General features: G+C 46.3%; 4 protein-coding genes across 4 annotated transcripts; 1 reads left to right on the forward strand and 3 right to left on the reverse strand.

Moving 5' to 3' along the window:
• Window positions 1-3,383: 3,383 nt before the first annotated feature.
• DFL_001135 (uncharacterized protein) lies at window positions 3,384-4,095 on the reverse strand (the record flags this gene model as incomplete). Its single annotated transcript, XM_067629710.1, has 4 exons — window positions 3,384-3,422; window positions 3,522-3,753; window positions 3,827-3,843; window positions 3,916-4,095. The coding sequence occupies 4 exons, from the start codon at window positions 4,093-4,095 to the stop codon at window positions 3,384-3,386; spliced, it is 468 nt and encodes a 155-aa protein (XP_067495703.1).
• A 465-nt stretch (window positions 4,096-4,560) lies between these two features.
• On the forward strand, window positions 4,561-6,105 carry DFL_001136 (uncharacterized protein; the record flags this gene model as incomplete). The annotated part of the gene is made up of 1 exon (XM_067629711.1): window positions 4,561-6,105. One exon carries the CDS (start codon window positions 4,561-4,563, stop codon window positions 6,103-6,105), a length of 1,545 nt encoding a protein of 514 aa, XP_067495704.1.
• A 312-nt stretch (window positions 6,106-6,417) lies between these two features.
• On the reverse strand, window positions 6,418-8,819 carry DFL_001137 (uncharacterized protein; the record flags this gene model as incomplete). Its single annotated transcript, XM_067629712.1, has 9 exons — window positions 6,418-6,692; window positions 6,748-6,891; window positions 6,957-7,308; window positions 7,363-7,553; window positions 7,607-7,877; window positions 7,952-8,220; window positions 8,280-8,334; window positions 8,394-8,447; window positions 8,574-8,819. The coding sequence occupies 9 exons, from the start codon at window positions 8,817-8,819 to the stop codon at window positions 6,418-6,420; spliced, it is 1,857 nt and encodes a 618-aa protein (XP_067495705.1).
• Window positions 8,820-9,582: 763 nt separating this feature from the next.
• DFL_001138 (uncharacterized protein) lies at window positions 9,583-13,724 on the reverse strand (the record flags this gene model as incomplete). The annotated part of the gene is made up of 4 exons (XM_067629713.1): window positions 9,583-11,426; window positions 11,487-11,834; window positions 11,935-12,693; window positions 12,764-13,724. The coding sequence occupies 4 exons, from the start codon at window positions 13,722-13,724 to the stop codon at window positions 9,583-9,585; spliced, it is 3,912 nt and encodes a 1,303-aa protein (XP_067495706.1).
• Window positions 13,725-16,972: the final 3,248 nt, after the last annotated feature.

Here is a 16,972-nt window from a genome sequence, read left to right on the forward strand (position 1 = left end):
AATACAATACATAAAATTATAAGTTGCACCCGAGCTATTGAAGCCAGATGCCGACGGACGATATCAAGTCTAACTTATTATTATTATTATTTGTTATTTTGGGCCCTAGCTTTGCTATCGGATATCTTTCGATTATATTATTATAGAGGTCACAATATTTGAGAAAGATCGATCGAATCGATCACATATTGGCTTTTGCATCAGAGATACCCATATCCAATATACGTACCCTCTCAATCGAAAGCCTGCATAGCCCAGCCGGCAAAGAAACTGCGAGCAGCCTCGTTTTCGCGCATGAAGGAAAAATAAAATAAATGAAAATAAATGCTATAATAAAATAAAAATGACATGCCCTTGCCCTTGAAGCAGCCGTCGTAATATCGTAATACCCAGGCTAGGACCTTGCATCTGGTCGAATCGAATCGAAATTTTGTGATTGAGGCAAAAAAAATTCAGTTACTTGCAAGAGAAGTAACCTGCCCTTGCTTTTTTGTCACACTCGATAAGGGGAAGGAAGATACATATGTAAGGTATCTGCGACGGTTGCGGGCATGTCACGGACTATCGCGAGATAATGGGCGGATGGAAGCCTGCATAACTCCCTCCTTCCCTCGCCTACTACTATCCATAGCGACCAATTATCATTGGCAGCCATACTCGAGCGCTCCGGCGAACTACATGTTACAATTCCGACTCCCCTCTCTCAATAAATAATCCTATTCGACTAAAAATATATTTTTCACAAAAGCCACAGGTCAAGCCAGCTTGAATAAAGCTGCGAACGGGGAAAAAAACAGGCAAAGCTTCGCGAAACCTCCCAGAGAAAAAAAAAAAAAAAAAAAAAACACTCCCCCCAGCAAAGCTACCCCCATTGGTCGCAAAAGGCTACTTGCTGACGTGGTGCTGCCCATACTTTCCTGACTCTCACAAAAAAAAAGGCGTTTTTTTCGGGCAAATTCCCCGCGGATAGCCAGGCCAGGGGGTTCTATACATTCAACTTCGAGCTTCTCCATATCAAAAAGAAAGAGAGAATCGAAGAAGAAAAAAAGAAGGCAGGTCTTTTGTATCATCCTTTCTGAAACGAAACGCTTACACCAATTGATTGTTATACCGAACGTACCGTACATACATGCGTCAAGGTAAGTATATTCCGGTACCGCCTCGCCCTGGCATACGTCTACAGGTACACTCGATTAACCCTCGTCCCGCTCTTTTACATCGGGCGTAACTGTGCTGTGATCCTCCTCTCTGCTGCCCCCTTCAAAACTGCCCAATGGAAACTTATCTCCGCTCCCGATTAGGCTACATGCATGAAGAAAAATCGTTGTGGATTGCATGCGCACCATGGGCCCTTTGACACGTCAACCAGCAATGCAATGCGGACTCTTTGGAAGTTATTAAGAGGCCGACAGTGCCCTTGTCTAAATTCGGGTCTTGCAGGCCAGGTTAACCGAATGGTAGTAAGGTAGCTCTAGCTAGCATAGCTAGCTCCCCACAGCCTGCACTACCTACATACGCACAAGGCATGCAAGCTTGCACAGCTTCTTCTTCTTCTTTTTTTTTTGAGGATTCGACTGCAAGCTCCTTCCTCACCCCTCTCTTTGTCACGCTTTTGATTGGGAGGGTGATAGGGTGATTTTAAACGAATATTTGTTATAAGAAATCAAAAAAAAATTTTAAAAAAATTTACGAGAAACGAGACTAGTGATAATCTCCTTCGGAAGGCGATAACCGTTTGATTTCCCGATCATGATCGTGGGCAGTTGAGAAAGGCATGCATATAACTGCACTTTGTCGCTACGAACTGTCTTTCAGTATATGTACTCGATCAATTGCAATGGAGGCTCGCCTAGGAAATAATCCTATTAGGTATACGATCCAAGGATCTTTCTTAATCCCTATCTTTCCATTCCATAGATTCGGATAAGAGAGATCGAGATCTCAGCCAGTCAGACGGATCTTGCTGTTATTATCTCGGCGCCCATTGAAACAAGAGGCTCGTTTAAACTCGAGTTCACGTTCTGTTTTATCCACCATGCCCCGTGACAGTGTGCTTTTGAATTGGCCTGTTATGTTTTGTTGAAATTTGAACCAATTGGCCAATACAATGCGCATTTCCAGAAAAAGAAGCTGTATGGATTTTTCGGCTCGTGACCTTTTGAAAAATTTACTTCCTTCGGACATTCTTCTTGCAGATTTCCTATGAATTTAGCCTGCTGCGGACAGTTCGGAAGAATCGAAAGGCGTTTCGTCGTCGTTTAGATTTCAACTGTCCAGTATCCAATGCAGCCAAATAGAACCGGTTCGGTCTTTCAAGGAAAGTCCAATGCGGTACCTTACCTCTAGCTAGCAGCGCCGCGAACACATCTCTCATACGGCCCATCCGATATCTTCCAAATCCCCATCAGCGCATCAAAATGCAATGCATCGATTTTCTCCATTTACGAAGGGCACCCCGCCACGGGTCTAAGCTTCATTGGCCCCTCCTCTCTCCTGCGAGCTGCAGCGCTAGGTAAATCCAAAACCATTGCGTTAGGATCTACAATGCCATCGTCGGTATTGGCTGCTTTGCAAATTCCTTCACTGCCCTCCTCACCTGATGCTTTTCGAGAACTCCCGTTAAAGCCGGCAGCCTCTTTCCCAGATTGAGAGAAAATAAAATTACAAGTGGAAGTAAATGTTCTTGCGATTGGCTATCGTATATGCTTTTCACATGCAGCATCCGTCGATACAACGAATGGATTCTAATCACCTGTTCTACTTTTTTACTCGATGGAGGGATACAGATACCACGTATAGATTATATTCAAAAAGAGGTGTGGTATAGAGGGGCAGCGCTCCCCGACTAACTAGCTAAAGAGAGCGCTGCGATATTTCCTGGCATGTGACATCGTGCATCTACCCATCTCATCTCAAGTTTGCGATGGGCCTTCTTCTACGTCAGTGGCGATCGAAAAAAACAAGGATGTCTCCACTGTGTTTCTAACCTTGAGGGCCCGGCGTTTCCAGAGCTCTTCTAGATTTTCTGTTATTTGTTTCCAAGGAAGAAGAAAAGTGTTAATCGGATTGGATGGGATAATATTCGCTGATGTGCGATGAGATGATGCTTGGCTAGTATAGGATACTTAATCGAGGATCTATGGACCCCATCCAGCTCGAAAGATTTTAACCAACCTACACGGACCAATTACTCCAAGTTTATATTCTTGTGATGAGTATTTATTAATTCCTCCTTTTCGACCTTTCCTTTATACAGAAAAAGTAAAGTAAACGGGATACCCCGGGAATCATATGTCATACTGACAACATATGAGAAAAAAAAAAAAAAAGAAGTTACGAGAGCAGAGTTGACTATCTACAAAAAGACCTCAAAGTCCACAACCTTACGATTGGTAGCTCTTGAACATAGCTTGGCAAGCTTTCTACATACCCCGCGCAAAAACTCATATTAGCCCTCCGTTCGCCGACATAAAACGCACCTTCATTCGGGATATAAAAAGAAGAAGGAAGAAGAAACTTACAAGCTGATCTAAGTAATAACTGCAAGAGTTCATATCATTATTCGTTGCCTCCAAGCAGCTAGTAAACGCCTTAGCATCAGCAGCGCAGTTACCGCTTGTAACGTCGCCATAGGTGTTTGTGGTAGCCGGGGCGACTGGAGCAGCAGCAGCTGGAGCATCAGAGGAACCGCCGAACATTCCGGTGATACCGGCACCGAGGACGTGGCCGACTGTGGAACCGACAGCTACACCGCTATTGTTTTATATATGTTAATCGTTGTTCGGGATGCTAGTGTGTTCTTGTAGGCAGAATATGGGAGGCTTACGCGGCGGTGGAGGCCATCTATGGATATATATCGTTAGTACCGAGGTTATGACCATCCATATATATATCGCAGAAGGGAAAGACCCATACCTGACCGAACAAACCGGGAGACTGCGATGGTGCCTGAGCGGCAGTAGCTGGTGGGGCAGCGTGAGTTTGAGCTGGAGCGGCCATGGTGGTTGCCGGACGGGTTTGCTGTTGAACAGCGGGACGACGGGGTGGAGCCGCTGGGCGGGCTGCAGGACGAGCACCTCCTCTTTGTCGTGCCATTTTGTATAGATTTTAGGAAAAGAATTTCTAGATTTCGTCTATTAGATGGAGCAATGAAGGTCAGGGTGAATGGTGAGGACACCTACACTTAAGTAATACGTATAGAATTAATTGGTGATGGGTCTGTAGATGGTTGAGAAGTAACCGGTGTTGGTGGCAGAAAATTTGAAGGAAGGAAAGAGCCGGGGAAAAGACCGGGGCTTAAATCCGACTGCCAAGACCGGCATTTCTGCGAAAGCTGATTCGTTCGTTGACGCCAGTCATTTGCCCACGTTCTTCTTTCCATCACCGACTGACAACCTTCACCGACATCCCGACAAGACACTACGAAGCATCTAGAAGATTCTTTGGACTTCCTCTCATCGGCGCCGGATACAATCCCGACTCCCGATTAGTAATCTAATCTTTCAATCTATCCATCATATCTCGCGATCATCTCAAACCGCGATATCACACGTCACCAAAATGTCGCGCCGACACGCCGCCAACGCCCAACAACGAGGCGCCCCCCCAAAGTCCGATCCGAACTCCAAAGGCGTCTCCTCCTACAAAAACGAATACATCCCAAACTTCATCTCCAAAAAGCCCTTCTGGCTAAACGAGGACTCCGCCGACTCTTCCTCCGAAACAACAGATTACCTCGAACATCAACGTCTTCAGAAGAAAAAAGCGGATGACCTAAATCTTCTCGAAGGTGGTGATAAATGGTACGATCGTGGCAAAAAACTTGGTCCGGCGGCGACGAAGTATAGAAAGGGTGCCTGTGAGAATTGCGGGAGTATGGGTCATCAGAAGAAGGATTGTTTGCAGAGGATTAGGAAGAAAGGTGCTAAGTTTTCGGGGGTGGATATCGCACAGGATGAAGAGATTCAAAAGCTTGAGCTTGGGTGGGATGGGAAGAGGGATAGGTGGAATGGATACGATCCGAGGGAACACGATGACTTGATCGAAGAATTCGCGAGAATGGAGGAATTGAGAGCACAGCAGAAGGCTTTGGAAGGTGGCAATGGGGGTAACGGAACCGGTGTGGACGGCGAAGACGAGGAGGACAAGTACGCCGAAGAGTCGAATATGCCCGGCCAGACCTACGATTCTTCGTCGAGAGTCACCACGAGGAATTTGAGAATTCGAGAGGATACTGCGAAATATCTGTTGAATTTGGATTTGGATTCGGCGAAATACGACCCAAAAACCAGAACTATGGTCGACGGTGGTGCATTATCGGATCAAGCTGCGAAATTGGTGGCCGAAGAAGGATTCATGAGGTCTTCGGGTGATGCTGCAGAATTCGAGAGAGCACAAAGGTTGGCGTGGGAATCCAGAGAAAAGGGTATAATGGGCGCAAAGATGCATTTGCAAGCCAACCCCACCGAAGGAGAAATCCTTCGAAAGAAGCTAGAAACCAAAAAGGAGGACGAAGCGCAGAAGAAGCGTCAAGCATTACTCGACAAGTACGGCGGTGGAGAGTACCTCCAGGCGCCACCCAAGGAGGCTACAGTTACGGAATCCGAGAGATACGTCGAATACTCCGAGTCCGGCAACTTGATCAAGGGGAAAGCGGATGCGATGGCAAAGTCAAAGTACCCGGAAGATGTTTACATCAACAACCATACAAGTATATGGGGTTCGTGGTGGCAGAACTTCAAGTGGGGGTACTCTTGTTGTCATTCGTTTGTCAAGAACAGTTACTGTACAGGGGAAGAGGGTAAGAAGGGCTTGGAGGAAGCCGAGAAGATGCGGACGGGCGGTGATCTCGAGGAACAGGAAAAGAAGCAGATCGCTTGGAGAAAAGAACGCCAGGAAGCCGCCGATGCCGAAAGGGATGAAGAAGAAGAAGAAGAAGAAGAGTCGGCCCGTCGGAAAGAGGAAGAAGAGGAAACTGCCGAAGACAAAAAGAGGAAGAGAGACCAGATGCATAGCGGCGTTACAGAGGAAGAGCTTGAGCAGCATCGGAAGAGGCGTCTATTAGCAGATGACCCCATGGCCAACTACATTGACTCGGCAGCATAACCTTATGAATCGCAATTTATATTCTCGTTAATTAGCATCGGTCAATGGCGTTGGAGGTTTGGGTTTGAGATTCCTGAGTTATATATTAGACACCAAAATGTAGTATTACCAATGAATGGAAGACCAATCAGTACCAAAGAGCGGCTTCTAGCAAAGCACATCAGATATCCTATTACTTTTTCCGTCTTCAGAACGCTCGCATGATTAGGTATAAAAAGTAATCAAAATATAACAACCAAGAAAGATATATCACTAAACACATCGTCCTCGCCCTTCTCACAAAAATCCAAAACTCTCGATATCTACTCCAATCTAGTCATCATCGAAAATATCCAATGCATTTCTCAATATCGTATCCAGTGCTCTATGCTGCCAATTCGTATTCTTCAAATCCTCTTGTCGTGCACTCATCAAAGTCGGCCCGAAGCAGATGGATAGGTTCCACGCGTTCATCTTGTTCTGGCCTGAGTATTGCATCACACGGCTAAGATGGAGAACGAGGGCGCGGACTGTGGCGTAGTGAGCGTCTGGAAGCCGGTTAATTAGGGCGTGAAGGGAGTCACGGCGGGCATTGTCATCATCGATTTCTATATAATAATTTAGTAATTTTGCGTAGTAAGATTATGGAGGAGATTGACATACTAGCTGATTCGATAAATTCCTCATATAGACCGTATGTCAAAACAGGGTCGGGCAACTCTCGGAAAAACTGCTTAAGAGCGGATGCTACACTGTTGACGTCGTGAAAAAATTGGTCGGGGTTGCGGAAATCAACCTTGCTAGAATCTATAACTCTCAAGATTAGTTTTGATAACCTCGAAGAGCCTGGGGCTAGGTTTGCTGAGACCGACCATTGTCAAATATTTCTTTAATCTTTTGAATGTGAGAAGTTGCTCCGGCCTGTCTGTAGATGCCTTCGACGTTTAGGCCGTAAAGCTCCACTGCAGTCATGCATTGAATTACAACAATCGGAACTGCATTCCCGTCACGCTGTAGGAGGACTTCCAGCGGAACCCCAAAGACCGGTTTAACTGGCCTTCGTACAGGTCTTGGGGTTATTTTCGCGCCACCACCTAGTGGGTTGTTAGGATTCTGGTAAGTTCCAGATACCGCTCTGTCCCCGGGTCCAGGATGTGGATGTGGTGGCTGGGTTGAGGGTTGGGGCTCGGGCTGCGATTGCTGAATTGGCGGCAGGGGAAATATCTAACGATCCGTTAATTATGTCACCGGCATCAGGGGCGGAGGGTATCTACATACGGGATGTTTCTGAACTTCGAACTTCATCATCCCAACCTGTTGTGGCGGTGACTTCGAAGCGAATTCCATGATAAACCCGTTCATATCGGCTTCGTCGTCAACAGAAAGCAATGCCTTTCGAAGGTCACTCTCGCCCCCATTTCCGCTCACCGCACGACCATTGTTAAGCGCGAATGACTCGTTCAAAGCAACTGTTCTACGCGTTAGTAGATATGAAACCGGTAAATACTGTAGATTTTCTCACCAAACTTCTGCAATTGCAAACTCAACCCGGCGTCACACTCCAATATCAAATCTCTCAACGCCTTGACGCTCTGAGGTCTCTCCACATGAAACAGTTCCGAATGGATCTTATTCGTCAGCTCCACCTGCCTCATATACTCCATATCTGCCACCTCCAACTTCTTCCTCGAATCTTCCTCCGGGTGACGGCCGCCACTGAGAAGGGACCTAGATCGGGTGCCATTTCGAGCATTCTCATACTCCTTCGCCGCAATATCGACTTTATTCCTCGCCTGGTTATCCAAAAGAAACTCCATCAGCAAAACTCCTCAAGCCCACAAACACAACCATTACACAAAATCATTACCTTCTCCATTTCATGATAAGAAGTAGGACCCTTCTTCTCCGAATTCGCAACCACGTTCTTCCACTGCTTCCTTCCGGCCTCGATGTTATTCGACAGTTCGGTAAGTTCTTCAGACATAGCATTAAGTGCAGCTGCAAATGCGACACCATTGTCGGCCAAATTATCGTGGATTCGGTTTGATTCTTGGAGACCCTTCATAAGGGTACCTCGCCGAGGACCCGGTTCACGGTGGATGGTATCGTGGGTTACGCGGCATAGTTTCTTTAGGCCTGGGTATTGGTTTTAGTTATTGGTTGGAGGAATTCCGGTGGAGTGCAGAGGGACATACCAGCAGCATGATCTTCTTCAATCTGTGCACGCTTTTTGAGGAAGCCTGCGAAGTCCTGTAGATACCCGTTAGACTAAGTCTTTGTAAAAGATTGTTTTATGCGATTGAACATACCCTCGCGGATATCGCCGACTCCCTCAACTTTGAGAGTAGCGCATTCAGACCGAGCTATATAACATACCAACGGTTAGCCTCCCACCATGTCTTTCCCAATTTCGGTCTCCAACAATCACAGATACCAGACTACTATTTCGTCTTGCGAAAGGAAAGAAAGAAAGAAAGAAAGAATCATACCTCCGTTTGCAGAACCTCATTAACATCCCTCGACGTCTGTGTGGTCCCCCCACCAGCGCCACCTTGCGAATTCCCCACCGACTGTTGCGGCTGCTGTTGATTCTGCGACTGTTGATTCTGCGGCTGGTGGTGCTGCTGCGAACTCGGACCAGCGTCGGGATTCTGGCGATGGTGATGCGAAAAGCCATTGGTTGCTGCGGGAAATCCGCTGCCTCTTGGCTGGCCGACGGACACCGGCGTTGCCATCTTACGGGTTTTGAATTACGGCGATTCTCGCGCGACGGCCGGGGGAAAAAAAGGTGCGGCTCAATAAAAGTGGGTGAATAGAAAGTACTAATTAGATAAGATTGCGGTCGCTCCGAGTTATCGCGGCGACAGGTAGTTTTATGTTTCTTACGGGGAAAGTAGAAATAGAAATACAGGTTGTTAAACAGGGTGAAGTTGGGAAGGGTAAGTCAAGTCGAAGGAAAAGTAAGAAAGATGGGATGATGCTGATGGCCAACCTGAACCTGAACCTGAACCCGGACCTGGAGCCTGAACCTGGTTACACCCGGCAGACGCTAACAATTACGTGTTGCTGCGAACAAGCTGGATGGTTTTGGTGGCCTAAATAGCACCTGGCGCGCTGAGTGCGAGGCTGTGAAGTACGGGATATAACCACAATGGTCATAGTCATGATGCACTATCCCGCGCACACAGAAACACCCACCCGCTACATGTACATATCCACGGCCCAAGCAGATGCAGGGAAGGAGTATCTATAAGTAGTAAGCAATTGCCTAATTCTGAGTAAAATGCATGTGCCGACATTTGGCGTCGCGGGATTGTTCCAAATTATATGGGAACCGGAAAATCCAACAGCATCCAACGCAAGCCTCGACTTATTAAATATAGACGTCATGTACGTAAGTAATTTATATTCGTTTCAATTATTTGAAACATCAGATTCCTAGAAACACAGCAGTAGTGAAACGCCTCCGTCGTAAAATCTTTAGTATAAATAAAACCATTAACGGAATGACATGTTTTGGAACTGGGGGATCGGATTAAACTGCATGGGCTGGTTCTGGGGGTATTGATTCTGAGCATATTGGTTCTGAACAAACTGGCCCTGTGGATTCATTTGGTTATACCTAGGGTCCGCCATGGGATTGTAATAGGGCTGGCCGGTAGGAGGAGGAGGGGATCCTGGATAGGGACTCTGCTGTCCGGTTTGGTATCCATTCTGTGGTGGATGGGTTGCTGGATAAGCACTTTGCTGGCCGGCCTGGCCGTACCCAGTCCGTGGCGGAATCGTGGCCATCGAGCGCGCCTTAAGCAACTCAATTTCTGTCGTAACCTCGATCGTTCGTGGATTCGTAGGACCTAATATCCTTTGAAATCCATCTAATGCCTGTCCGTACCAGTATATGGCCTTATCGTACTCTGCTTTTTTACCGTAAATCTCACCCAGGGTGTCCATTGTCTCGATTGTGGCTAAACTATTCAACCCATGCACTTCTTTTCGAAGCTCCAATGATTGCTGGGCGAAACGAAGTGACTCGTCGTAGTTCCCGAGTCTGAAATGATACTCTGAAATGTCATCGACGGCCTCGAGTGTCGGCTCCTCTTTTCTCCCGAGCAACTTCTCTCTGCCTGAAAGTACCACGAGAGCCAATTCAACCGCTTTGTCATACTTTTCGAGTTCCGCGTAGCATCTCGCTATTTTCCCAAGCAAGTAGAAATACTTGAAATCTTTGTAATCTTCGCCGTTTAACTCTTTCAAACCCGCGAGAGCCTTCTCGTACCATTTCAATGCCTCGTCGGGTTTCCTCAGTACGATCAAACACCACCCAATATGCCCGAAAGCCTTAACTCGGTGTGGGTGGCTTTCGGCAAGACCTTGACCGAAACTGGTGAGAGCATCTTTGTACCAATTGATGGCTATGTCGTATCTTTCTTGGTCCTCGAAAAGTGAAGCAATCCTGACGATAGCATCGAAACTCGACAGGTTGTCACGTTTTGCAAATTTTTCCTTCCAAAGTTGAAGACCAGAAATGACGACATTGCACTCTTGATTGGCCCCCGGGAAGTTCATCTGCTTCCTGAGTACCTTAGCAGAGTTCTGTCGGATTTCATATTTCAGCATATTCTTTTCTCCCAGCAACAAGGACCAAGTATAGGCTTTATTGTACCAGTGCAAAGCCCATCCGTACTGAGCGGGTCCCTGGCGATAAAATGCCGTTCCCAGATTGTTCATAAGTTGGAATATTTGCTCTTGTGGGGTGGCCTGCGGGGTGAGCATCGGAGGTGGGTGGGGTCCCATCCAGAGCTTAACTAGCAGCATATCCAAGCCTTGCTGAAAGTATGTCATGGCCTCATCGATTTTCCCTTCGTGAGTGAGACTATTTCCAATACTATTGATGACAGCTAGGCGTTCCAACTGATCACTCCGCACCCCTAACCCGACAAATACCTCTCGTAGCCAAGGTATGGCTTCGGCGTAACGCTCTTGTTTCTCAAGGAGGTGCCCAATATACCCGAATGCGAAATACAAGTTGTCGCCCGCAGGTTTTTGTGCTTCGTCTGTAGAAATTCCAAAGGAATCCGGTGCCGAATGACTGGATAGGCTTCGTACATGAGCCGTCCATCTTCTTTCCTCTTCTAAAACCCATTTCCGACTCTTCTGGGACAACTTTTTCCATTTGCTGACTTTCCCGAGGAGTATTATAGCATTTCTCAAGACTTGACTATTTCCATCTCGTTTGAGACGTCCACGTGCCCATGATTGTACAACAGGATGGACCGAGAAGACTCCTGTGCGGATAATTTTAACGAACGAGTACGAAGCTAGCAATGCAATCGCTTTTCCGACTACAATGGTAACAATGATCAATAATCTTGTTTTCATTAGCGTGGGATGGAATGACTTACATCGAATCCGAACTCTTTCATCAGGCTTCCCATCTTTATCGTCCACCCAGATATTTTCGCAAATTTCCTTCGGGTTGAAATAAGCAGAGATCAGTAATATCGATGCTGCTTCTTCGTCTTGTTTCTCAATAGCCTGGAACGACATCTCCCAGGTCGTAACAGCTGTTTCTTGACAACTCGATCCGAACTCTGGTTTGACACCTTGGGCTTCCGTGAAATTTTGCTGATATAGCGGTAGATATGCTTCGAGCTGAATTTTGGTTTTCCGTATATAGTAACCTGCTTGGGATACTGCGAGAGGCATGAATCCTAGCTCCGTCACAATGGCGGTTGCTTGTTCTTTGACCGCTAGACGTTCACCTGAATTAGTATGTTTATACATGAGTTTCTAAACTTGTGAGATTCGGATATAGAAGAGGATATATATTTGAATCGCAGCCGTACATACCCTCTGTAGTCTTTTCGAAGCGTGCTGAGTCCAGCAGAAGCTTCACAGCAGATTCGATCTCAAGTCCTTCCAGCTCCATCTTCTTTGTACGATGCTCTGGTAAAATTTCCGGTCTCCGGCTAGTTATCAGAATGGCTCCGCTCCCACGGGTCGGAAGGCACTCTCGTTTCTGGAAAGCATATGCCTCCAAGTCATCCGCATTGTCAATGATTAATAACCATTTCTTATTATCCGACCTTTCACGCCCTAACCAATTGAAAAATGCAGATCGAATATGACCAAAGAATTGAGGGTCGGCCGTAACCCTGCCTTCCCCGTCGATAAGCCCATCAAGTCTGAGCTTTTGAGCAATGATCTTATAATCTGCAACAGAGTCTTCCCATAACGCCCTCGCATGTTCTTGTACAATGCATTCCATTATCTTTACAAACGATGTATGAATTGTCTTCTCGTTAGTTGCAGATACCCAGAAGACCGATGTGTAGTCGCTTAGATGTTGGTAAGCGTATTCGATTGCAATCTGCGATTTCCCCATTCCACCGGTGCCGGTGATGGCGTATATCAATGGTGTGTCATCATAGTGCTGTTCTGCAAAATAATCGTGGATTTCCTCCAGAGGTTTCTCTCTGCCGGTAAAAACAGTGTTTCGAGGATATGGTATGTGAAAAGGCATATTGTATTGAAAGATAAAATCGATTTCTTTGGTCGGAACGGAATCAAGTGTCTCCCTCGCATCTCCTACGAGCCCTGCCCTGGTTGCTACAATCGAGATGTTCATTAGGATCACTTCCCGACAGTATCATACTGTTCGCAAAAGAGGGTCACATACACGGTGAAACCTGCTTGAGCAGCTCTCTAGCATAGATGGCCGCATTTATAGCAGCATACGGTTGCCAGATTTTATTTTTGTGAGCATCCGAGTAGTCGCATATTCCTCGAATTACCAGACAGGGAAAGTCGTTCATCAGACCTGCTGCCTCCATTTCGAAGCAGAGAGGTTCTGCTCCCGCCCATTCAGCAGTTTTCTGAATGATTTCGTTTCGTTTCTTCCCATCTTTCATAACTTCATTCGCTGAAGCTATAATACCATAATGGATATGTGGATGATCATTCGGCCGGCGTTCAGGTGTTCTTCGATGGATCTTGGTTCTGTCGCAGTCAGCACAACTATCCTTTGGTTTATTGCTCCCATCGCGGGCGTGGAGGCAATCGAATTCGTATAAGTTATCCGCTTCTTGACCCGGATAAAAAAAATCCCTTGGAAGATTGTCCTTTTGATGCTTCAATGTCGCAAATGTATTCCATATATCTTCACCCAACTTCCCTTTCCCTCTAGCCTTCAAAGATGACGCAGCACTTATAAGAATCTGCGGCGGAGCATTCAACCACCCGGTCGGCAAGAATTCACCATTCTCCATCGCCTTCCCAAAGTCATATTGAACTACACCGCTGCACCTCCCCGCACCTTTACTAATAACGATATCACCAAGTCGAATATCGTTCGTCTCACTGGGAGCACCTCCACCGACACCAACCATCAATATGAATCTTAAATTTGGAAAAGTCGAACTCATACGAGTGGCGACGATGCCGGCTTGGGTTATTCCCATTTGGGGGAGACATGTGAAGACTACTTTGTGACCACCTATTTGACCATATTCATAGAAATTTTTGTCGGATTCGGGGACGGGGAGTTTGGTTTTGTAGGATTCGTCTAGGACGCCGCGGACGGCTGAGAGTTCGATGTCGACGGCGCATATCCAGCCGACGGTGAAGTCTTCTCTTCTCATTTTGGATTGTTATATTTTATTAGAATTGACGGGATCGAAGGAACGTCAATGAAGAGAAGGGAATGATAGAGAGTGGATGAAGAACTAATATACAACGATCTATTCGACCGAAGCCTCCAGTGTCATATTATATAATTAAAAGTTTGCTGACTCCCGTGAATCCTGAAGTGCATATCCCTTCAGGATTAATATTCCCCGTAGATTCCTGCATGCAACGCCAACAGTCAATTGCATGTTAAATTATGGATTAACCCCGCTCTTATCCATTAATTTACTTACTGACTTGGCTACTTAAGTGCTCAAGTATATTAGACATCATGACCTGTCGGGAGAAACCCCGCCAACGAAAATACCGGTTCTATCCTTGAAAAGATAGAAGGGCCAATACGGCAGTCTCTCCACTTCCTAGTGGGGTTGAATGATATATATATATGCGCCTGCATGTTAAGTCCACCATGACATGCACGCGTGCAGAAGCATGGGCGCCAAGGACTTCGTTAGCCTTAGTTTTTAGATCCTGACCTGCCCCTCAAGCTCCACGATTTCCAACAGGTAGCAAGTTTGAATATTTGGCAAAAGATTGAAGATGGTGTATAAAGTATTCAAGTACTTAATATATATTATCGGGGTCTTGCTTCAGCCGCTAGTGTCTTTCGTACCAGTGAATTTAAACAGCATTATAATGCCGGTGGGGACGTTGTTGCATGTTGGAATTGAGCCCCAAGGCAGCTTCGAAGGTCAAACCTTTAGCTTCATAACGCCAACATGGAAACATTGAAACACCGCATAACTCAAGCAAATGCGGGAACTTGGGAACGGTAGCTGTTCCTGCTGGTACTTGTCCATCGTTCTGGCTTCGAGACTGTATTGAAGCATCGTTTATCGAAGGGTCGTGGTTTCCTCCTGCGCTGAGCCGACTTGGAATTCTAACTTAATGCTGCAGATAAGGACCAAGTCATTATTTTGTGTCGAGACCGAGTAAGTATTTGGATAGATGTCTTTACTCGATTTACGAAGAAAAGTACTGAGATAAACACTCGGATCTGGGTAATTCGGAAGGTGTTCAATTTTACTACCACCAAAGGTGCCTCCGTGATCCGAAACCCTAAATTAAGATAGCACCGGACCAAAGAGCAGGGTCCATACACCGCTTTCTATAGTTAACCAAGGAGGTGGTGATAAAGCTCCCCAGTTGTGGTCCAGCTGGCCAGCCAGAGAAGGAAGCTCGGGCAAGGCAATACCTTGCACCAACGTGACCCCGAACCTTTGATTCGGTATTCGACAAGTCACGACACCGAAGCTAACATTTAATCCTTGCCCTCCAGAACGATAGAGAGATCTGGATGAGGAAATTTTGAGAACTACCCCTACTACTATTATTAAGCATATCCCAAAGTTAAACTCTAAGAAGGCTAAGCTATCACGATTCGGAGACGGATTTCAATTGGCAAGAGGATGCGAACGGAGGGGTTGGTGTATCAATGCGAGTTCGATTTAGCCTATGGGAGAGTTTTTTTTTTTTTTCTTTCTTTGCTTCGAGAGGAGAAAAAAATAGGTGTCACGTTTCATGAGACAAAAGGCCTCATAATGCTTAGATGTATTTCATCTGTTTCAGAAGCAGGTGATAATGATATGCAGATAGCATCTTCAGAAGGCATTGCTAATTAATTTCTTGCATAAGAGAGGTAGTACTGCGGATACGAAGATGCAATATATGCTTCCTATATTCCACGGTGAGATCCGGTGTTAAAGCTACCAGCTTGGGAATTGCATATAGACACCAAAAGAAGGCCTAGATCTCTTTTTTCACAAAGCCCGCTGAAATCTGGAGGGGCGAGGTGCAAAAAAAGAAGGGCTTTTTTTATGGCTACGGGACCTGGGCTTTTTATATAGCAGCGACGAGAAGGAATATTGTTGCTTTCTGGTTTACAGATGCTTGTTCGGGATAGCTCTCGCGATCTCGCTTGTTTGTGGCTAATAGGAGGGGTTGACCGATGAGCTAAGCTTCAAATTCACGGGTTCTCTTTTTTTATTTTCATATAACCTTGGATGTCTGGGCGGGGCCCCAAGAGGTTTATATTTTATAAATCAAAAAGGCCGCAGAGTTTTAGCACAGCCCGGGGAGTTGAGAGGGTTGAGAACGAGATCCGGGGATTTAATTGGTCGTTTGCTTGCCGGGCGGTTGGAGAGAATGAGGAAAAGAAGAATCGTTGAGTCCGCTGACAGGATTCAAGATTAATTAATTCGCTGGCTTGTTTAAACATTACTTGGGTTGATAGTGAACTGAGACGACTGGCTGTATTGATCCAGAAGCGCCGACACCGAACGGCTGGGCCACAACTGCATGTCTTGTCCCCGGCTCGGTGGTTGAGCGAGGTGGTGGTGGTGGGCATGCCATTTATCGCGCAATCTTTTGATAGTGTTTATGATGCCGAAAGACAACCGTTTGATAAGGGTTTTAATGTTTTTTGCTCGCGAACCGGTTAGCTAGCTAGACATCCACAGGGTTATTTTTTGATGTTGGTTTTGAAGGAAGCCCTTGATATCATATTCGTTGGTAGTATAGGAATTGTCGAAGCCACAGTTCAGTCGAAGAGAAGATCTGGATGGACATGTAGATTTCTGCCATGGGCCGACTCCACTTTCGATAAGTCGGACCCAAGCCAGAATATCCCAGAATATCCGTTCGGATCCACTTCCTTGGGCAAGCGGACTAGTCAGAACAAAAGAAGAACAGCTGGAAAGCCCTTCGCTACGCGGCTTTTGGTGTGGGAGGAGTAGCTGGATTAGAAGATAGGTTGGTTCATTTACTTGTGAAGGGCGGCGCCATCCTCAAACCATCTGTCCATATCTGTCCTTCCCTTCCCGTTTCTCTCTTCTCCTCTTCTTCTTCCTCTTACCCTTTCGTCTCGAATTGAGCAAGAGAGGATATTCTTGATACCGCCTTTTTTCGAAGCTCGTCCGTCCCTGCGCTGCAGACTCACACCCCTCAGCTCAGTTCCGCCAGTTCAGTTCAACTCGATCGAAGAGCATCAGCTCCCAACAAGACAAGACAAGACCGTTGTTAAATTCGACCGTGATCGACGATTCTCCGGCCTCACGGGTACAGACAGCCCTAGCTAGCTTGGGATATTCGAAATTCCGATAGTTGATAAAGAAGGTTAGTACAAGTCAATCGAATAAAAAATGTTCATGATGGACGGATTTATCCAGCATTGCATTGCATTGTTTGCGTTCCGTGCCCATCG

This window comes from Arthrobotrys flagrans, assembly GCF_004000055.1.
Source record: "Arthrobotrys flagrans strain CBS H-5679 chromosome Unknown unitig_15, whole genome shotgun sequence".
Classification (NCBI taxonomy): Eukaryota; Fungi; Ascomycota; class Orbiliomycetes; order Orbiliales; family Orbiliaceae; genus Arthrobotrys; species Arthrobotrys flagrans.